We start from the raw sequence: 21,674 nt of genomic DNA on the forward strand, positions 1-21,674 counted from the left end.
ATCTATTTCTTTAAGTTTTATACATAAACAAGAAAATAATGCTATTAGCTAAATATATATTCACTATCTCAAAAATACTATTAGTACAACACAGATAATATAACTATGTCTTTTCTACCAATGTGTTTAGACAGTACTACTTTTTTTTAACTGTTAATTATTAGAAGGCTGTTTTTCTTTGCCTTTGGTATTAGAGAGTAATTGATAATTTATTTAAAAAAAAACATAAATTATTTGGTTGTTAACTATCCTAAATATACATATATCTCTTTATAAAGCCCAAGGAATATCTAATCGCTCACAAGTAAAGAGTACGTATCTGTTTCACCAGTGCTCTTTTAATGGTACCCCCTTGTCAATCAAGAAGTATTTTAACTTACATCATAATTATTAATGAAGAAGAATCTTTCCAACCATGGGAATTATTTACTGACAGATGTTTCACCTAGCATTGACATTACTGTAATTATTGCTATATCATCACTATGAGAGAGAAAAAGAAAAAGAGCCGCAAGCATTTTGGTTAAAAAATAAAGAGTATATAAAGATGTCTTTTACATTTAATGAATAGCACCAAAATCCTCTTCGCAGCTTTATTTTATATATTACATACGTACCAACCCAACCAATATGTCTTCTTCCAATGCCAGCCAGCAGAGAGATAGAATATCTACACAGCAATACCAATGTGATCAATGTGTCTTGTTTTTTGATAACTACCAGAAGCTGCAAAACCACAAGAGAATTCACAGAGGAGATTCAGCAACAATGACTGAAATTGACCAGTCTATTCTGGATGATGTTGACATGTACCATGACGAAAATGATACTAGTAATGAAGATGAATCTGTTAGCAATTCAGGTAATGAAAAGAGCTGTAATTGTATTATTTATTTTTTAATTACTAAATAATGTATTACAGAATATACTATGGAGTCTATGGAGCTTGATAATACTATTTCATATAAGTGCGCATGTAATTTTGAGGACAGTGAGGGTGAAGCTCACATTTACAACAGCAGCCAAATCAGTACAAATACTTTTACCAAGGCCGAGTTGATGAGTATTCATCTCTCTCAATTGATGCTACAGCATAGAATTGCTAGAGCAGCATATAGAGACATTGTTCAATTTATAAACACTGTCATCCGAGACCATGATGATATAATGATGGGTAAAATATTATATTTTCTGTTATCTTGTACTTTAATTCCAGATCACTAACATGTAGTGATATCGTTTTTTTTAGAACCTGGAGCTAAGATCAGTCATGGCGAAACTGTTGATGCTTTGCTCAAGTCAAAGTCAAGTGTCAAGGGCCATGAGTATGATGTCTGCTCTAGTGGTTGTCAATTGTATGGCATTAATGACGACCAGGAATCTTGTGTTGACTGCGGCAAACCGCGATACAAGACTGATCCCAATCAAAGTCAGACACCAGCCACCAGTATGAAACTTATGTCAGTCGGGGATATGCTTTCTCAAATGTTGGCAGATCCAGCCACAAGAGAACTCCTCTGCTACAGAGCAAACCGGGAATCTGTAGCTGGTCAGCTAACTGACATTTTTTATAGTGACAATTACAAGCAGTTGGTGCAGCAGAGCCTGTTCTCCAATCTCAATGATATTGCCATTGGACTTTATACCAATGGGTTTTTAAATCAAAAGAAAGGCAAAAACTCATATACCATCATCCATTGCATAATATTCAACCTAGACCCATCTATCAGATAATTAATTAATTTATTACTATTTATTATTATTATTATATTTTTTTAAAAAAAAAAGTTACTAATAAAATACTTAGATATACCAACAAATACCTTTTGCAACTGGCAATCTTGCCTGACCCCAAGAAGCCAACTCATTTGGACTCCTTTCTTATACCCATCATCAATGAATTGCGAGATCTTGAGGCACATGGCTTGGCTGTCAAGCACAATGGAGTGGAGCTTTGCAGATCCAAGGTCTATCTGCTGCTTGCTTCTGGCGATATTCCAGCTGTAGCTGATATGGCCCACATTAGTTCCCATACAAGTTTATTTGGTTGCCGTTTTTGTGAGACCAAAGGCAAATGCCCTACTAACAGATGGCATGGCATGTACTTTGATGACATTTCTGTCCAGTTAAGACCTTTGGAAGACTTCAAAGTAGACAACCCTGTAAGTATACAAATGTTCAATTAGCCAGCTTTTTTTCATATTAAATAACTGCTTGTAATAGTCGAAGAACATATACTAGCCGAGCATATATACCCAACTCTCAACCTTCTCTGGATCATCATTTTTTGCATTAGATGAACTTCATTTAATTGCAAGAGGGATTGGAAAGCTTGTGTATGACCTGATTACTGTCACCCTCACAAAGGAAACCAAAATTTATTATACCCATCCAGACAATACCCTCAATACCACTGAATACCCTTTTCATATACCAAGAGCAGACCTTGTAACAATTGGAAACTGTATCACCAGCTCACAAAAATATATACCCCCCTCAATTCAAGGCAGTTTTGACGACGTATTTGCCAAGATCGATAATACTCGCGCAGTTGACTGGCTTGACTTTCTCTTATACCTTGTCCCCACTTTGGTCGTGCCTTATTTACCAAATAGGGCTGTCAAAACAGCTCTATTATCTCTCGTGAAAGGCTGCGCGCTTGCCTTGCAATAGACGTTGACATCAGAATTGCTTGATGAGATGGAGTCGTAAGTTATTATACGTCTCATATATTATCATTACAAATAGCTGATTGTTACTATTTTTTAAATATTAATAATAGATACTTCAAGCACTGGCACTCGTTTTTATATAAAAAAGTCCAGAATAATACTCTGTCTCGTAGTGTTTTCCGACCAGTGCAACATTACCTGGTTCATATACCCTATATCATCAAGCAGCAAGGCCCCCTGCGATGCTACTCCACTCACTCAATGGAGAGAGTAATTGGCATCTTCTCAAAATTGATAAAGTCCAAATCAAAGGGTGGCCGAAATGCCAGTTTTCTTGTCGAGCAATTTGCAATTCACAATTATACCAGCATGGCAATCAGCATCTGTGATGAAGTCAACCTCATTCGGCCAAAGCCATATGGAAGAGAGAGCTACATGGACCTTCCTAATGATCCTAGTGATGCGCAGTTGTGGGAGCCGTTTCATCAGTTTGTTAATTTGAATGATGATTTGGTGGAAGGTGTAGGCGGCCCTAGTGTGAAGGAAGCTTTATTGATATATTACCGGAGAACAACAGGCTTGACTAGCCACGAGTTTGGTGACTCTGTTGTTGTTGTAGCTGCACGTTTGTGGATGAACTCGACTGTATATTCTCCATGCATGTACCAAAGAAAGAAAAACAAGACCAGCTGTGGCAACCATTACGTGATGTTTACTTGCCCCTATAGAAAGTAAGTATAATATTTTTTGATATACAATCAAAAGTTGCTTACATTCTATTTATTTATTTATTTTAGCAACCATAATGTATCACTGGAAAAATAATAATAAATATACACAGGGAAATTCAGGCATACTATTGTGAATATTCCGCATTTTATTGTGGGGTTTTGCCTATTTCTACTGGTACCAAAGCTGATCTGGTTACATGTGCACAGACCTGCTATCTACAAGTGTAAGGTTCAATAGCACTAGTGAAGTTGGCGTCAATAGTAATTTTATATCTTTGTATATAATAAAGTACCAAGAAAACTTTATTTCAAACTTGGTTTTTTGCTGTAATACAATGTTTCCATGTTAAAGGTTAATAATCAGGGACTACGTCGCATGTGTATTGTTGAACTATCCCTGGGTGAATAGTTAGAACCATGAACATTTTATTGCTTATAAGCCAATCATTAATACTCTTTATTATAAGGTCATAGATTATCTGCTCCCCCAATTACTTGATATTCAATTATTATTGGTTTGAATTATAGTTTATTTTTGTATTTATTAGAAAAAATTGAATGATTCTAGGTTGATAGTATTGGAATAATATTATATGCCTCAGACCGTCTTTACCGGTATCCTTCATATGACTCAAATCAAGCAGTGCTTTATATATAATATTTGTAAACTCTCATATTCAGTAGTTATCTTTGGCACAGATACTATTTAACATAATAGAAGAGAAGTTAGATATGTATTTAAATATTTACATGTTGTGAGTGATATATTAATTTGAGGATACATACAATATAATGACTGAAGAAGATAAAAATAAAACTTTGAGAGTTCGAGGCATGGCGTCAAGTATAATTTCTTTAACAATGAAAATAATATAGAGAAGTTAGTTTGAGTGAATTGGGTGACAGAATATGTAATGAACGTACCCAAAAAAAGTCGATTTATTTGTAGACCTAGATAGTACTTGTCAAGAGTTGATATAACCTTTAGTAAAAAACATATATTAATATACAGTATAAATAATACTATCATACATATTAAGAGAATAAAAGAAGAAGTCTTACCATGTCAATGACGGCACCAAGAGATAGAGATTCTTGATTCATTGCGTGTTTGGCAGATGAACATTCATCTGTAATAAAAATTATATTCTGTCAGATAAATATTAAAAGTAAATAAAAGATAAAATATTATCGTGTTGATGGTCTTGTTTAATTGTAGAGAATATTTTTGGCGATATTGTCTATAAAAAAGAAGGAGAAAAGTCAGAATAATTTTATAGGATGATGACATGAAGTATAGTTACTAACCTGGACTAATCTGGATGGCCATTGTAAAGAGAATACATCAGAAGGAAAAAACACGCTAGTATCTATGACAACTGAAATAATAATTATTATTTAGTTACATTTGAAGAAAAGAATTGCTTTAAAAAAAAAGAAGATATGTTACCAAAAAAGTTTGCAAATATAGTAAAACACTAAGAGAGTATATATGTATCTATGACAACAGAATGTGTTAATCTTGTTGTTGTCTGTGCAGAAGTATTTTTAAGAAGAATGTATCTTACCAGTAAAATTCACAGTTATAACAAAAATCAGAAAGAGAAAGAAAAGAAAAGAAAATGGTCAATAAGGAAAAATATAGAAAAATATGGAAAAATAAAAAAAAATAAGTAAATAAAATACAAAAAAAACAAAATAGGTAATTAAAAAAAATGAAACTCAAAAAAAAACATCCAAAAAGCATAGTAGATATAATGGTGTAGTATCTAAAAGCAATCTTTGTATCAATTTACACAGTGTGTGTACAAGAAGTTACTTTAGATATATTCTTTTAACCAAGATCAATCAAGACTAGACATTCTTTTTTTTGGAAATATAAATATACGTTTTTGCTACAATCTTACTCACCCTTGCTCACGCACTCTTACAATTATTCTTACTTATACTCACACTTTCTCTCTCTATCTCCCCATCTTTTTCTGTCTTTTATTTTGGTATGTTTGATAATAAATATAATTGTAGTGTATAATAGAAATTTATTCAAAGAATATAAAAGCATTAACAGTTAATACACATTTGAACTTATATTTTTAAATTAATAGAATATGTCTAACCAAAATGAAAGCTATCCCACTTGACGCACTCCTGCTGAGAGAGAGATGACAAACTCTCTTGCCATCTTGCGTTGTGACATGACCACCGTCATGAATGACGTTGCTGATATCAAAGCAAAAACTTTGAACACTCCTGTATCTGCTGTTTTGCAGAGTCAGCCAATGGCTTTAGTGCATGCTTTTGCTCCTGTGAGCATGGAAATGAATGTAGCTGGTTCTCCCACCATGGCTTCTGATGCAAAATCAGTCAACAAAACAAAAGCCTATGTATATATCATACATATAGTAAATTATATCTTTAATAACTTACCAAGATTCAATAGAGACTTCTTTGGGACCATTTGTGGGACCCTAAGTTCAAGTCAAAACATTTGGCTGAAATTCAAGCCAACAATGGCAAGCCAAGGTGGAACACGGCTGTCAACTTCAACCAGTTGCCAAACACTGAGTTGAAAGAAAACCTCGTTGCCTACTTGGAAAGAAATTTTGTAGGAGCAGGACTGAGAAAAAGTGATGTTCGTGACTTTGTCTACACAAACTTCACTAGCAGAAAGCGGGCAGCTAATAAGTGTCAGGCTAAAAAGAAGTCAGACAATGCTCGCAACAGAAGAAGTAGTCGCGAAAAGAAGGTAAGTTATACTTTATTTATTTATTATTTGAATAATTCTTATCTAAGTCGTTAATTTAAAGCAAAAAAAGAAAACTAATTTAATATTTTCAACAGCACTTGAAACGTCGCAAAACAGCATACCAGTCTAACAAGACTGCTTTGATGACGAGATGAAAAGAGATTGCTCTGGTCTCATTATAAAAGAGGCTATGTCTGTTGGTGAGTCAGACGATGGCACTTCGCCTCATGTTTCTTATAGTGGGCTTCGTCTTTGTCGTCCAGGTTGGAGAAGTGATGAGGTAATTAGTTTTTTTAAAGTTGAAATATTTAATTTAGTTAATATATTATATTGTATTATACTGAATAAAATATTAATGTCTTTAATATAGTACAACCACTTCATCACACTTGTTGACAACAAAGTGGTAGCTGATTTAGGCTTAAATAGTCATCAATTGCTGTCATGTGCTTTTGGCAAAACCATTGAAAGACCAGTTCCTGATGCAATTGCGGCACAGTTTTCTCAGTGGGCTCTTAGAAACGGGCCCTAAATAAAGTTTATATTTTTTGTTCTTTTTTTTTCATTCATAACGTCTTATACTTTAAATAACTAAAAAATGCATAAAGAGACATTACTTGTTCTTTGTTTTTTATTTAATTATTCTCATAAAAAATCATAGTGCATAATTACTTATAAAGGCTTCAGACATAGTATTTTTTGGCATAGGAATGACTAGCATTCTTTCTTCGTTCATATCAGTTACATCTACAGCAGTTGCGACCTCTAAGTGTATGTGATGTACAGGCAAGATGCTGTGATAATTATCAGCAGAGAATTCTGGCAAGCAGATTGCAATACCTTTGTCTCTGTGTTCATTGTCATTTGTCAAATTATATCATCAGATGTATGCAAAAACATGCTGGTCTTGATATAATGTTGATGCTCGGTGGTTTGGATGAGGAGGCAGAGTAAATGAATGTATAAAAAGATACTGAATTTGTCCAGTATATATGCTTGAAGTTCAGCCATTGCTGCTATGGAAGAAAGCTTGAACGAGTGACCCGTGCTTACCAGAACTGTTGTTCCCAATATATGTTTGGCCAAGGAGATCAATTGATTTCAATTTTGTGATTTGGTTATTTACAAAATATTGTGACAATCTGGCATCATGGTAAGAAATGAGATTGGGCATGACATAGACGATTTTATAATAATCTAACAATTGAGGATAATCAATATCACTCATTGTTGATTCTTTTAAGGACTGTAAAGGAAAGGTGGATGGGGGGAGTGGTTCATTGCCTTTGATAGGTGCTGCTCAACTTAAGGATGAGTCTACAAATTGTTGCAGTTGGAAAGGTTGTTGGTTGGTTGAAGCATAAGTGGCATAGGTCGTTATAGGTTTGGTCGTAGAGGTAAGTTTTTCGAAAAGAGGAAGGAATGGAATGAGGCTTGGACATGATAACGTATTTTGTATGTAATCAGCTTTGTATGCGTCTGCAGTGAATTTTGTCATATAGGTTGTTTTAAACCCGTCTTTTCTGTTTGTTTTGTTATTCTTTAACAAACCATTGTATCTCTCAAAACCAAAGAGCGAATAGCCATACACGGGTCCAAAATCACAAATTGTGTCATAAAGATGGAGGTGCAGATGCATGTTGCAGGTGAGGACTTTTGGTTCATATGTATCTTCACAAGATTGACAGAATTCTTGTAGATATCTGTGTGCTTGGTCTATTTCGATGAAACTGATTGATGGCTTTACAAGTATACAGCATGCTTTTATATAGTGTATCCAGCTATTGAATATATTAGATGGAAGAACTGGTTTTAGAAGCATGGGAGAGTACACCAATACCCAAGACTTCTACTCATCTGCTTTCATGTGGGAAAAGCTCTTTCCTATCTTCGTTTTCAGCTTGGTATAGTTGCTGGGCAATATCATTGTTGCTGCAACTGTCTGCATTGCAAGCAGATCATTGTTTTTCATTTTTTGATTTTTGTCCATGTTTCAATCATTCTCTTTGGCGTTCTCAGAAAAAGATTATGCATGGGATCAATGATTGTTCCACGTACTAGATCAAAGTATCCAAGGCGATACAACTGCAACCATCAAACACCATATTCGACCTCCAGCTGCTGCCTTTCTAAGGGTGTACTCGCACTATTCCACTCCTCAGCATGCACACGGTTTGCTCTATCACTTCGATGGCGCCACTGGTTACAATCAAATCCACAGAAATTGACAGAAGAAGTGCCTGGTAGACAAGAAAATTGATTGTTGCATTTGTAACAGGCGCATGTGCTGTTGTGCGTGGTGAACTCACTAGTCTTTCTGGCAGCAGGTATATTGCATGCAACCATCAATAAGGCTGCACGAACTGTTGCACCGTCTGTTTGCTGGTAGGAGGGTATCTGTATTCCAAGATAGAGCTGTATCATTTCGTCAACTAATGGCTTGAGATATTGATTGATTTCTTCTGATTTTGGCTCTTTTGGTCCAGGCATGAGGCCAACAAGGATTGTATTTTCTGCGTTAAACTGCTCACTTCTAAGCAGGTTGTTAATCACCAGGTAGATAGCACCGCAGGAATAGCTAGTACCATCAAAAGGCTGGAACCAGTCGATGTTTAATGTCAGCATCAATGAACGAGAATGCTCAACAAAAATTTCATTGTCATTGTCCTTCAAATCAGTTCAGGCTTCACCATCATAAACATCACACAATGTATCAGTGATCTTGAATTCTTGGTTCCAGTGCATGATCTTTTGCTCGAAATTGGGACGGAGGAAAAGAATTTTAAGAGCATGTGTGAGAGACTGATATACATAAGACTTTTTTGCGACCAAATCACCAGACAATGATTGGACCATTAATTTGCAATTACAGGTAGTATGTGCACCAAGCTTTACGAAATCACAATTCAAAGGAGCAGATACACTTTCCTCATACACCTTGTGGCAATTCTGACACACGACAAATCTCTTAATCTCTTTTGTCATGGCTGAGAATCCTGTTATGCTTTGGAGACCAGAAAGTCTCACGGGCAATTGGAAATCCTGCTTGTAAATTGACAAGAGCTTGTTGATGAACTTGATTAAGATAACAGCGCCCTTATTGACCACATAGCAGGAAGCAAACATTACTACAAAAGTAGCAATAAACCTGTGTACCGGATTTTCAGGCATATTTGGGGTGGCAAAAAGATCTATTGTAAAAAAAAAACAAAAAAATTAACACCCCCCCCTTTTTTCAGATTTTTCTTTTTTGGTTCTTTTCCTTGAATTTTTTTGGGTCTTTTTTTATTAGTTAATTAACACGAACTGACCTTTATTATTGAATTCTTTGACTTCAATCTCAACAATATTCTCTTCATTGTCTTCACTTTCTTCATTGCCATTGCTTTTTTCGTCATTGTCATTTTCATCACCATCACTGCTTTTGCCGTTTGACTCATTGCTAAAAGCAATCTCATTGTCAGAAATTGGGGCTCCTTCCCAAACAGGCGAGCTGGTCTGACCGCCCATTGCTTCCATGGGTCCAGTTTGTTGGTTTGATGTAGCTACATATAGAATTCAATTTTTAATTTACTTCTCTTTTTATCACAATTAATGTTTCTTACTTTCAAAATCAATATCCATGAGATTTCTTTGAACAGATACATCTATTGAAATAAAACATTATATAAAATAACCAAAATGAAAATGAAAATGAAAAACAAAACATACTTCTTTCACTTCTTTCCAGGTCTTCATATCTTGCTCTTTTATTGTGACACTAAAGGGTTCATGTAGAGACAAAGCTGTAGCCTTGTTGATTATTGCTGCATTTTGTGCAATAGCACTTCTTATTATAAAGTTCAGAAGTAGAGAACATGGTGTTTATTTTGTTATAAATGTTAAAATAAAAGGGAAACAAATATTACATTTACTTTATTTGTTCAAACTTTTTAATAATAATAATAATAATAATGATAAAATAATTTGGATGGTTATTATATCTGAGCCAATAGAAAATTACAACATGACTTTATGAACATGTATACTAAAAAACATGCTGAGATGAAAAATTGCTCTAAATATCCACATGTAACCATGAACCTTCACACAAGGATATTCAGGATCATTTCTCCAGTGGAAGTTCAGAAAAATAAAGATAGTAAAAATAGAATGATGAATAATGGATATGGCAAGGATAAAATATATGAATAAAAATAAGATAAAAATATAATAATAAAGGTACTGATGTTTTGCAGAGATGTTGGCAAGATGAATTATGTGCATTGTAGAAGAGAAATGTTACTAGCATGGGAGACCATGATTTCAAATTAGTACAATGTAGATGAATATGTTAACAAGGGAAAAGGAAAAAGTATTGTGTGTAGAAGGAACAGGGAATGGAAACGAGATTCTTCCTGTGCACGGAAAAATTCTCCTCTTACCACCGAGGGTACAGCACCACATCAACAAACCGTTGACGTCAGCCTCTCATAACCGGGACGACACATCACGATAAACCGCCGGACAACCAACTGAGCAGACTGACTTTTCGGTACCGGACACCACGACATGGCTAAACGCTGGACTTTTTTATTACACACATGGCATAACTCATGTAAGCCATGATAGTATAGTGGCAGTACGTCGCGTTGTGGCCGCGCTGACCCTGGTTCGATTCCAGGTCATGGCATATTTTGCGAAATCCAGTATTTTTGGTTGTTGTTGTGTCAGACATTATTTTGATGAATCCATAAAATCTGAAGATAGTTAACCGCAGTACTTCTTTATGCGCAGTAATATCTTCCTGAGCATTAACCGCAGCATAATGACTATTTCTTTAATTAAATATAAATAATAACTATTGCGGATAATGTGCAGTATTAGTTTAGAAAACTATATAAGACAATTCAATTCATATCAATAAAAAGTATCTTTTATCCTCTCTTTGATTTTACGTATACTCCTTGATCCCCAGTGGGTTTGACCTTTTGACTTTGTTATAGTAAAAGGAAGACCAACCCAGATCGGGAACGACAGTTGTAATGTCATGCTCAAATTCTTGTCAAGTTGTCAGGTCTCGATCTAGTATTTCTTTTCTGGCACTTGTAACTAAGTCGCAGAATTAATACCGCTGGGGTTTGTTAAGTTTTTATGAATAGTTTTTAGATAAGAATAAAGATGATTTTTATAGAATGTAATTCTTGACTATTTATACAAAACGATTGTTGTTTTTGGGCTAAAAGAATATCTACAATAATATGTCTTAGATGGTAGTTATCCAGTAATATCTCTACAAGTATATCCCTCATCTCCAACATGTAAAACATAGACAAAAGACCAATTGCCAAAGTCAAGATCTTTTATCCTAAACAGTAAACTTTTACTGATTACTTATAACTACTAATTTTGTTCACGGATGTTGACTCTGACACTTTTTATTAATATGACTTGAATTGTCTTATATAATTTGCTAAACTAATACTGCTCATTATCCACAGTAGTTTTATATTATATTTAAATAAAAGAAGAGTCATTATATTGTGGTTAATACTCAGGAAAATGTTACTGTGCATAAAGAGGTACTGCAGTTAACCATTTTCAGCTTTTATGGATTTATCAAAAGAATATCTGACAGTTGTCAAGTCTGAACTGGGTATATCTTTCTATTATTTTAACTTATATAAGTTTTGATAATAGATCACCACCAACTAGAACGTTGTAAATAAATAAGAACAGATAGAAATATAAAGAATTGAATCCTTTTTTATTGATATAAATCTTGAAATATGTATACAGATTTCTTAAAAGTAAAACTATCTAATCTAATTATTTCACTCAAAACATATTGGTTTTATTTTTATAGAAGGCAATATAATATGTCTTAGTTAACAAAATGGAAAATCAATTCATATAACATTGAAAGTATATGTTAAAAAGAATAACCAATTAGATATCTTACTTAAGAATTTCTATTTACGATTTCAACTCTGACATCATTTCCAATCTGGATTGTTATCTTGTTAAGTCTCAATCTGGTATTTCTTTTCTGGCACATGTAATCAATAAGTTTAAATTCTCAAAACTGAAAGCAGTCTTGTATTCACCAGACTTCCTAATATGTTTTTGGTTCAACACATTCTATTATTATTATTGTTTTTTTTTCAGATATAACTTTCCTTTTCTCTATACTTTTATCTAAAAATACAACATCACTATGGTTAAAAAAGTAGCAATGTGTTACCACTTTGGTAGCATAACTGCCATTTTTTACATAATAAAAAATGGTAGATATGAGTCTGTATAGTGCAATTAGAGGCACAGTTTCCACTTTTTTTTAAAAAGACCAAGGTTCACTCCTTTTTTTTTGGTTTTTTTTGGATTTCTTTCACGTCCCCCTTTTTTTGCTCTACTGTATCCAATACTAGTATATCATTTTGCTTTTTATTTGCCATATTAAATGAACCATTTATTGAATTGAATTAAAATAAATTGGAATGAATTGAATTGAATAAGATTTTGCTTCAATTTATGTTTTATTATATGATAGTAATACTACTTAAAACCCGTCTATTGGAACTTGCAAAAAAGACATAGTATTATTTGGCTACTGCAGGGTATGTAGTAAAAACCCTTTATCCCAAAAGCATTTCATGTGTTTTGAGTACTTTGATATAGACTAGACGACGTTCTTTAATTATTACTGGTTTCTATAAATATATCAATGTAAGAGAGAAAATAAATAAATAGACATAATAATATAGTGCTTACTTTTATGTGATATATTTAATAGCTTTAAAGATTTTTTTTTGCTCTAAAAATATATATATTAGAAAATAATATTAATATGTAAGCTTCATATGTTATTAAAAAGTGTTAGTATATCTACAAGACAAGTGAAAAAAGCAGTGAGTATCACTCAAAATTATTATCAAATAAAACCCGAAAAAAAAATTGAGTCATACAATATGAAGTCAAGTTGAATCTAGTTGAAAACTGAATGAACATTATTTTGTTAACACGAGATGTATATTATATCAAGATACTTACATAGAATATAAAACCTATCAAGTATAATATAGCAGCACAAGAGTATTATTAGTTTTTTTTGTTTTTTGAAAAAAAAATCTATTGTGCATCATTCAAAAATTAATTATAGCAATGCTGCAGATGCTGTACATTAGTTTTCAATGCTGATGACTATATAGATACCAATCACATAAAAAAGGGCAACATATCTTTATTTAAAGAGAAAGAATAAAAAACAAGAGAAAGAAAGAGAAAAGAAGAAAATAAAAGACAAATATAAAAACTGAACTAAAAATACGCTAAAAAATATTTTGATTCAATCAAAACCTCCTATGATCTTTGGCTTCTCTTATGTGCTAGTGCAACACTCATTTCTGCCAGAGGAGAACTTTATAAAAAAATAAAAAGTTTATATTAGTTTCATATTGACAGCACCAAACCAGCAGAAAACATGATAACTTACAGCACATCCACCATAATAGGCGACTCACCACCATCAGTTTCTGATATATTATTAGAAGACAGCAAAGAATCATTTGCATCTTGCTGTGCCTTATAATTTTTTTAAACGTTTATTAAAACATACAAATGAAATCTTTTAATTAATAAACTTACAATGTTCTTCTCTACCATTCTTCTTTTTTGCTTCTGGTTGTCACTTTTGAAGCTTCCCTGGAGGAGGCTTTTGGCACACCACATGCTCTTGCACTTGTAGATAGCAAAGCCATTATCCTTTGCCATTCTCTCTAATGACATTCTGTAGTATTCCCAGTGCTTTGTCAGGATACCTTTCCATTCTTTACTTAAAGCAGAAAAGTCTTTGTCAATGAGATCATACTTGACCATGCGGCTCAACATCTTGAGCTGCAATCATTTCATAGACAAATCGTTGTCTGAAAGAAGTATCAATTGGGGAAAAAGTTGCCCTTCTGAAATTTCTTTACAACGATCTTTCCACTCCTGCTCATGAGGCAATTGCAACAGCAAATTGTATTTCTGGGCTTTGTTTTTTCCCTTTGAAATCGCCACCTGTACCAATTACTTGCTTGCCAAGCTGGTCAGGATACTCAGTGAATTGAGACCTTTTCACAGACTTGGCAACATGTTCAAGAGCTACCAAAAAGGAAGTTGTATACTATCATATTAATAAGACAAGTAAATATACAGATATATAGTAAATGTATCTTACCACTTTGCTCAATGATGCTTTGTTGCATTATACTAAGATCTTCTGCACTGACAGCTGAGGCAAATTGTTTGCTAAACTGATCTTGAAGCATGCGTACTATTTGCTTTATTTTGGCAATATCAATTTCAATTTTTCTGACAGAGTTTATGAGTGCGATGTTGATATCAGACATTTTTGAATTATTATTTTTTAAGAAAGATAAAAAGAATAAAAGTTGTACTTCCCATTATATATATATTTCATAATGTTTACTTGTTTAACTTTCTGAAAAAAAGATAAATCAACTTAAGTATAAACATATGATTGCTACGATATTATTTTTTTAATTTTCGATGCCAGAATATTTTATTGGTTAAAATAATAACATCAGTGTAAATAGACTTTGTAATAGTAACATAATGTTTAAATACGATATAATTAATTAAGCATTCATTATTGATCTTGTAAAGTAAATGTTATAATAGTTATACTTATATAATATTTGTTATCATTATTGATCAAGATGTGCTTCACTAATATTATCATCATTTTCATTATTGTGATATCATTGCGAGAAATAAAATAAAAGAAAATAAGCAAATTGTTCTGAGATGAAGAGTGTTATGTATGAGATAAAAATAAGATATAAAATAAAGCAAGTGCAGATGAGAGTACAGTGAGACTTTGTTTTATTAGAAGAAGTGAAAGAATCAGAAAAGAGATGCTGTTCTATTGCTATTAGTATTGTGCATTTATATAGACATTGTATTTAGCTTGGTGATGATATGATGATATCATGTAATGTCTGTTTCTCTACCATTATCTTCTATGATTTAGTTCTTATGTTTTTAGTGTTATTGACTAGAGTCTTGGTATTTGTCTTAGTATGTTCTTTATATAATTTTCTTGTATAAGAGAAGATATATCTTTTAGTATTGTTACTAGTTGTTGGTAACTCAATGTATGTATTTATTGAGTGTCTGTACTTTTAATTTAAATCTACGATTATGTTGGATACAACAGAAAGTCAAGTGAAAATTTTTACTACATGTAACTGGTGTTGATAGTAGAAGTAGAATGGAAAAATATAGAGAGAGTAAAATAAAAGTATAGTAAAAATATAATAATTGAATAAAGATAAAGTGAAAATATAGTGAAATAGAATAGAAGTAAAGTAATAATATAATAACGATGTAGTAAAGTAAAGTAAAAAAATATAATAATAGTATAATAATGGAATCTAATAAAATGTAATAAAAAATAGTGTAAAATAAATGTCGGTGATAAAGAAGTGTATAAAATTAGGGGAAAGAAATATAATGTTTTTAGTGGGTGACAGGTGTTTCTGAGGTGATGATGTAGATGAGTAATTTAATTTTAAGGAACAGAATTATATTGGGGGGTTTGGATATAGGGGTATCAGGAGCAAGATTTCCCAAGAAACCTGGGGGACCACTCTTGTCCCTCGAGACACGTCACTTGGTCAACTCACCATCGATGTCAACGCCCACGAGTCTGGTACTATCTGTTGCAGCTCACTGCTGGACCAAACCACCGAAGGAATCCACCATCTGGTATCTCTCACGAGAAACTAGCCAAAGCCAGACCTGCTTACAACACATGTGACAAAATATGTATGGTTTCTTGGTGTAGGTAAAAGATTTTTATTGAAAGGCTAGTGGGCACACGCACTATAGAGCTATTGCCCGCCTTTAAGAGTACAAAAAAGAATAATAGAAAGGAAAAAAAACCCAAGGGGGAAAATGGAAAAAACTAGAAAGGGAAACTAAGCTAGGGGATACAAAAAAAGGGAGATAAGGATAAAATATGAAGCATGCATGAAATTCATGCAATAAATGGAAACTAAGACTAATACAGATCTAAACTAAAAATAAAAGGAGATGGCCAGTCTCATTTGGGTAGCCAGTTCAAGAAGAGTTGTCCTCTGTCTGTTGCAGCATGATCAGCAAGATCAACCCCAGGGAGACAGATCTGTTCTATGTCTAACATGATTCTACAAAGAATTGGCCAAGTAAAGATCCAGAAGGCATTGTTTTTGTTGTTTTTAAGTTTCTTCAGAGGCAGCATATTGAGTACATAATCAATTGGATTGGGTTGTACTGTAGAATAGAGATGGAGACGAATTGCAGCTCCAGTGCACTCAATGACATGATGACGGCTGGTGGTATGCAATCCACAGGAACAAGGTTGAGGACGTCCAGGAAGCCACCCCATACGCCAACGTATGAATCTACTACGTTCATAGTTAGTCATGGGAAGCCAGAGAATAGGGTCAACACTAAGAGAAGGACGGCAAGCAGAGAGAAGTATTTGTTGAGAGCGTTGCAAGGAGAGGCCCTGGTTCAAAAATGAACGAATGGCATGCTTGCAAGCTTTAGAATCAGCATTCTGACGATTGGAGAGAGATAACCAAATGGGATTAGCTAAAAGCTTAAACCATTGGTGTGCTGGGTTTGTAAGAACAGGTCGAAGAAGAGTAAACAGAGCCTCATCAGGCAACCAGAAAGCACGATATACAAACTTGAAACCAAGAGTCAAGATCCTCTCCCTCATGCTAGGAAGATTCCCAAGGTGACGGAAAACAGATGTAGAAGATGTGGAGTGACCTCCAAAAATCATGCGTAAGCATGTGTTCTGGGCCTTTTCAAGCACAGCAACTTGTTTAATGTTGAAGCAGGATATTGCCAGGCCATACTCAAATTGTGGACGAATAAACTGGCGATACAAACGAATTGAGAGTAGACGTGACAACCCAGTGTGATTGACACCAAGTGATTGAAGAGCACGCATGCTGTTGATAGCAGAGACACAATTACGAGAGATGAGAAGAGATGGATCAATAGTCCCCTTTGCTGAGAAGGGAACACCAAGGTAAGGAAACGAATGAGCATGAGAAATAGGCACATTGTAGAGAGAGAATGACAAAGGAGAAAGAGAACAGGAATGGTGAAGGATCATGCACTTGGTGGGACTCCAACGATATCCTAGCTCTTGAGAATGTTGTTCAGCAGAATTCAGAATGACAGGCATAGCTTCTGGTGTAGCAATGATGGCAACATCGTCAGCAAAAAGTAGTGAATTGACTAATTGATCATTGAGTCTTGTGGCAGCAGTCTGGTTAAATACTGTGTTACAAAGTTCCCCTGCAGCACGAAGAGCAACTGGTAGAGAATTTATGTACACAGAATAAAGGTGGGGAGAAAGCACAGATCCTTGCATAACACCAGTCAATGGTTGGAATGATCTGGATGTTGCACCAGAAAGCAACACCTCAACTTGAACATTGTCAAAAAGACTTTGTAACGAAGCTAACATAGCATCAGAGGCAAGAGGACGTAACGATGTCCATACTACAGAACGATCAACAGTGTCATATGCAGACTTGATATCAAGAAAAGCCAAGACTGGTGGTGCTTTGAATAGAGCTGTGTGACGACGGACCATTGCATGGAGACAAAGAACTTGATCAAGGGAGCTACGTTGACGTTGGAATCCACCCTGTGCAATGTCAATTGTTGGAGACACATCTTCAAGAGGAAACTGTAGACAATATTCCATGGCTTTTCTCAGGATAGACGTTAAGCTAATGGGACGATAGTTAGCAGGGTCATAAGTATCACCCTTTTTAAAGATGGGGACAACTTGTGCAGTACGCCATGCAAGAGGTACAGAACCCCATTGCCAACAAAGCTGGAACAAAAGACAAAGAACAGGAGAGACTTGCTTAACAATTGGGTGAAGCATTTCAGCACGAAGATGGTCAACACCAGGAGCCTTGCGTGTAGGAAGCTTGAGAATTGCACTCTCTACAGAGAGATGAGTAAAAGGACATGATTCATCAATTGCAATTGGTGATGAAATCATCACTGTCTGGTCTGGAGGGCGGCGTGCAGGAAGAAATTGACCTGAGAAAATCTGTTGAAGATGATCAGCCATTTTGTTAGCAGCTACTTGAGGTCCACCAGGATTCACAAAGACAGGACTGGTTTGACGATGGCTTTTAATACGTTTCATTGTTGCTGTTGTCTTTGCAAAGTCTTGTGTTGCCAATTTGTTGCAGAATTCTTTCCATGTTTCACGTCGACGATGCTGGACTGATAACCTAACAGCATGACATGCATCCTGATGGCGCATCCAGCATATAACCTTCTGCAAACCACTAGAATGACGCCAGCATTGGTAGCTGCGTTCTCTCAGATCCATTGCTTCTTGAAGGTCCACTGACCAGAACCAGTACTTTTGCATGGTACGTGGTGTACGACGACCAACAGCAGTGTCCAGAGCATCATAGATAGCTTGAGCAAAAGCAGAGCACAGAGAATCTACAGGAGGAGGAGAAGAAGAAGAAAGGAAAGCACTGAACTGCTCTGTCAGATTGTCCAATGACCCAGAAGCTGTATCAATGTAGATCTTGAGAGTGTCAGGCTGAGCAAGCCCGGAAAGATTCCAAAGTAGGCGCAGATGGTTAGTAGGGGGAGGGGGAGGTGAAACATAGGGAGTGAAAGTGAGGTTGACCATTTTGTGATCAGAGCCTAAAGAAAGATCAGAATGAATTTGCATAGAAGGATTGAGAAGGGGGGACGTAGAAAGAAATAAATCAATGACACTGGAACGTGAGGTACCAGAGCCACCAGAAAGAAAGGTAGGAATACCAAATGCAAGTAATTCATTCCAACAAGTGAGACCAGTTGCCTGGATCCACTGAAGAAAAGAAGTTCCTCGCGAAGTGATAGCATGGTCACCAAGAAAGGATCCCATACGTGAATTAAAATCACCACAAAAAATAGTGTTAGAAGAAGGAATAGAAGAAGAAGAGAGGGGGAGGTCATAAAGAATAGAAATTGCATCGTCATCAGAAAGAGAAGGGGGAAGATAAATGCAATGAATAAGAAAATCAAATACAATACAAGAAAGAACATAAGGAGAAGAAGAAGGAACAATAGAAATGGGGTAAGGGAAAGAAGGATTTACAAGAAGAGAAATACCCATGCAGCCACGGCTAGCATTGGGGACAGACTGACCATAGGTATGGTACTGCTGCCAAGAAGTAGGATAACGATGGGGGGACAAAAGCCACGTTTCAGTGATAAAAAGAAGGGAAGTAAGTGGAGCATATGAAAGGATCGTAGGTATGGTCTGTTTTGCAAGACCATTTGCATTCCATAATGTAATTGTTACTGGATTCATAGATCAGAGAATGAAGGGATGGTGATGCTGGCAGTATGTATAGAGATGTCCAAGTCTTTTTTGGTAGGTCGTGGGGGAACAATCTCAGCTAGTTGGTCATCACTAATCCATCCCTGAGAGCAAAAGGAACGTGCAACAGCAAACTTGACAGGAGCCCTAATGAATTCAATGGCACGTAGCATACGATCATTGTGAACATGTATAGCTTTTGTTGCCCTATCATCAAGTGAAAGAGAGGCCAGAGCTGGGTCACGGAGGTGAACAGGGTCCAGAGGATCAAAGTTATCCAAAGTAGTAACACCATAACTCGCCAAGATAGTCTTGAGCTCAGGAGCATACTCATTATGTACAAGCATTCCCATCACCTTACGATCAGGATAGTGGAGATCCAGCACACGTGCATTGTCTATCTTTAATTTCCTAAGACGTTGACGTTGAGTACTAATGGGGAGACGGATAGCATTAGGTACATAAACAATTTGAAACCCCTGATCAGCATTTTCTTTAATTGTCATGCCACGAACAACAGCAGCAATGGCCCTAGCAGTTGGAGCCCTTTTACGTGGTGTTTTAGAAACGAAAGTCTTGGTGGGTTCAGTGGAATGATGGGTCTGGGATGCAGGAAGTGATGGAAAATCAGCCTGAGAAACAACTGGAACAGAGGCAGCAATAGTAGCATATTTGGATGCTGCAGCACCAACAGAAAAATCAACATTCTCCTTTGTCAAACGTGCAATAGTGGCGTTTGCAGTAGCAAGAGCCTTACGCAACTCAATGTTCTCTTTTTGAACAGCCTCCAATGCAGAAAGACGTTCATCATAAGCCTGGAAACGGTCCCAAATATCCTGAAGAGTGGGCATTACAGTTGGAAGAACAGGTGCAATGTCAGATTCAATTTCATGGATATCTGCCATGGAAATACTATGACCCAAGATGGAAACAGAAGGGGACACAACAGGCTCACTTGCAGAATGAACTTCAGGAATTTTGTGTTGGACTGCATTGATCAAAGATTGCATGGATGAAGCAGTAAATGTTGCACCACATTTGCATTTAAACTGTGGGCTACCAGTACAAGAAGTAGACCCATTAGAAACAATTTTGCCTGTAGTCTGGCAATGTGAACAGGACAAAACATTGTGCAATTTTTTAAAGTCTGCCTTGAGGCCAGACAAAATGAGAGCAGTGGGAGTAGGGCGGCCAGTGGAATTAATCACCTGTTTTTGGGAACCAATCATTGTTGGAGGAGCTTGAAAAAAAATTTCGTGGGAACCAGGAGCAGGCAAAGCAGAAAAAGAAAGGTCTGAAACTGGGACAAAAAAGTGCGAAGTTGATGGTAAAACACCAGGACCACTTTCAGAGAAGGAGAAAAGAGCTGGAGACGATAACAGAGGTACAGGCAATCGAGATGTAGTTGGAGATGCTGACAATCTTGAGTGATTTCGGCGCAGATGTGAAGATGATTGCAATGATGATTCCAACAATTTGAAAAAAAAGTCAATTAAAAAAAAATGAAAATTGGTAGATATATAAAAACAGCTATGACAATCAATCCTGCTGCAAAAAACAGATAGGTTTGATATAGTAGTTATAGAGAAAAAGAGGTAAAAGTAAAACTGTGCTGGGTTTGAATTCAAAAAATAATTTGGTTGTGGAAGAGAGTGTGTGGTTTCTTGGTGTAGTTGGTTATCACGTCTGTCTAACACACAGACGGTCGCCAGTTCAAGTCTGGCAGAAATCATTTTTTGTTTTTTGTCTTGTCATTTTGTCGGACATTATTTTGATGAATCCGAGAAATCGGGATAATTGACCGCAGCAGTTCTGTATGTCAAAGATACCTCATAGATAACGAACCGCAGTAATGTCTTGTAAAGATTAACCACAGTAACATCTTCTGAGCATCAACCGCAGTAAAAGGACTTCTCTTGTAATTAAATAGAGTATAATAGTTTACTGCAGATAATGCGCAGTATTAGTTTAGAAAACTATATAAGACAATTCAATTCCTATCAATAAAAAGCACCTTTTATCCTCTCTTCAATTTTACATATACTCTCCGATCCCCAGTGGGTTTGACCTTTTGACTTTGCTAAAATAAAAGGAAGACCATCCCAGATCAGGAACGACAATTGGTAGCTGAA

At 35.5% G+C, this 21,674-nt stretch overlaps 9 protein-coding genes and 2 non-coding genes across 11 annotated transcripts; 6 read left to right on the forward strand and 5 right to left on the reverse strand.

Annotated features, from left to right (window-relative positions):
- Positions 1–630: 630 nt before the first annotated feature.
- PHYBLDRAFT_169845 (C2H2-type zinc finger transcription factor) lies at positions 631–1,734 on the forward strand (the record flags this gene model as incomplete). Its single annotated transcript, XM_018436174.1, has 3 exons — positions 631–862; positions 923–1,174; positions 1,250–1,734. The coding sequence occupies 3 exons, from the start codon at positions 631–633 to the stop codon at positions 1,732–1,734; spliced, it is 969 nt and encodes a 322-aa protein (XP_018289972.1).
- A 365-nt stretch (positions 1,735–2,099) lies between these two features.
- On the forward strand, positions 2,100–3,631 carry PHYBLDRAFT_169846 (hypothetical protein; the record flags this gene model as incomplete). The annotated part of the gene is made up of 5 exons (XM_018436175.1): positions 2,100–2,162; positions 2,242–2,643; positions 2,674–2,708; positions 2,783–3,403; positions 3,514–3,631. 5 exons carry the CDS (start codon positions 2,100–2,102, stop codon positions 3,629–3,631), a joined length of 1,239 nt encoding a protein of 412 aa, XP_018289973.1.
- Positions 3,632–5,565: 1,934 nt separating this feature from the next.
- Positions 5,566–6,681, forward strand: PHYBLDRAFT_169847 (hypothetical protein; the record flags this gene model as incomplete). Its single annotated transcript, XM_018436176.1, has 4 exons — positions 5,566–5,805; positions 5,844–6,149; positions 6,301–6,429; positions 6,520–6,681. 4 exons carry the CDS (start codon positions 5,566–5,568, stop codon positions 6,679–6,681), a joined length of 837 nt encoding a protein of 278 aa, XP_018289974.1.
- A 123-nt stretch (positions 6,682–6,804) lies between these two features.
- Positions 6,805–8,121, reverse strand: PHYBLDRAFT_146919 (hypothetical protein; the record flags this gene model as incomplete). Its single annotated transcript, XM_018431753.1, has 4 exons — positions 6,805–6,914; positions 7,203–7,395; positions 7,471–7,930; positions 8,003–8,121. The coding sequence occupies 4 exons, from the start codon at positions 8,119–8,121 to the stop codon at positions 6,805–6,807; spliced, it is 882 nt and encodes a 293-aa protein (XP_018289975.1).
- A 707-nt stretch (positions 8,122–8,828) lies between these two features.
- On the reverse strand, positions 8,829–10,866 carry PHYBLDRAFT_146921 (hypothetical protein; the record flags this gene model as incomplete). Its single annotated transcript, XM_018431754.1, has 6 exons — positions 8,829–9,340; positions 9,461–9,694; positions 9,755–9,796; positions 9,861–9,909; positions 10,604–10,716; positions 10,797–10,866. The coding sequence occupies 6 exons, from the start codon at positions 10,864–10,866 to the stop codon at positions 8,829–8,831; spliced, it is 1,020 nt and encodes a 339-aa protein (XP_018289976.1).
- PHYBLDRAFT_t163 lies at positions 10,751–10,821 on the forward strand. The gene has a single exon. It is a non-coding gene; the product is annotated as a tRNA-His (tRNA).
- Positions 10,867–13,487: 2,621 nt separating the features above from the next.
- On the reverse strand, positions 13,488–14,518 carry PHYBLDRAFT_68777 (hypothetical protein; the record flags this gene model as incomplete). The annotated part of the gene is made up of 5 exons (XM_018442009.1): positions 13,488–13,545; positions 13,621–13,709; positions 13,773–14,021; positions 14,200–14,270; positions 14,347–14,518. The coding sequence occupies 5 exons, from the start codon at positions 14,516–14,518 to the stop codon at positions 13,488–13,490; spliced, it is 639 nt and encodes a 212-aa protein (XP_018289977.1).
- Positions 14,519–15,644: 1,126 nt separating this feature from the next.
- Positions 15,645–15,951, forward strand: PHYBLDRAFT_146923 (hypothetical protein; the record flags this gene model as incomplete). The annotated part of the gene is made up of 2 exons (XM_018431755.1): positions 15,645–15,657; positions 15,740–15,951. The coding sequence occupies 2 exons, from the start codon at positions 15,645–15,647 to the stop codon at positions 15,949–15,951; spliced, it is 225 nt and encodes a 74-aa protein (XP_018289978.1).
- A 285-nt stretch (positions 15,952–16,236) lies between these two features.
- Positions 16,237–19,104, reverse strand: PHYBLDRAFT_169851 (hypothetical protein; the record flags this gene model as incomplete). Its single annotated transcript, XM_018436177.1, has 2 exons — positions 16,237–17,198; positions 18,021–19,104. The coding sequence occupies 2 exons, from the start codon at positions 19,102–19,104 to the stop codon at positions 16,237–16,239; spliced, it is 2,046 nt and encodes a 681-aa protein (XP_018289979.1).
- A 425-nt stretch (positions 19,105–19,529) lies between these two features.
- PHYBLDRAFT_169852 (hypothetical protein) lies at positions 19,530–21,275 on the reverse strand (the record flags this gene model as incomplete). The annotated part of the gene is made up of 1 exon (XM_018436178.1): positions 19,530–21,275. One exon carries the CDS (start codon positions 21,273–21,275, stop codon positions 19,530–19,532), a length of 1,746 nt encoding a protein of 581 aa, XP_018289980.1.
- PHYBLDRAFT_t164 lies at positions 21,201–21,274 on the forward strand. Its single transcript has one exon. It is a non-coding gene; the product is annotated as a tRNA-Val (tRNA).
- Positions 21,276–21,674: the final 399 nt, after the last annotated feature.

This window comes from Phycomyces blakesleeanus (genome assembly GCF_001638985.1).
Source record: "Phycomyces blakesleeanus NRRL 1555(-) unplaced genomic scaffold PHYBLscaffold_14, whole genome shotgun sequence".
NCBI lineage: Eukaryota > Fungi > Mucoromycota > Mucoromycetes > Mucorales > Phycomycetaceae > Phycomyces > Phycomyces blakesleeanus.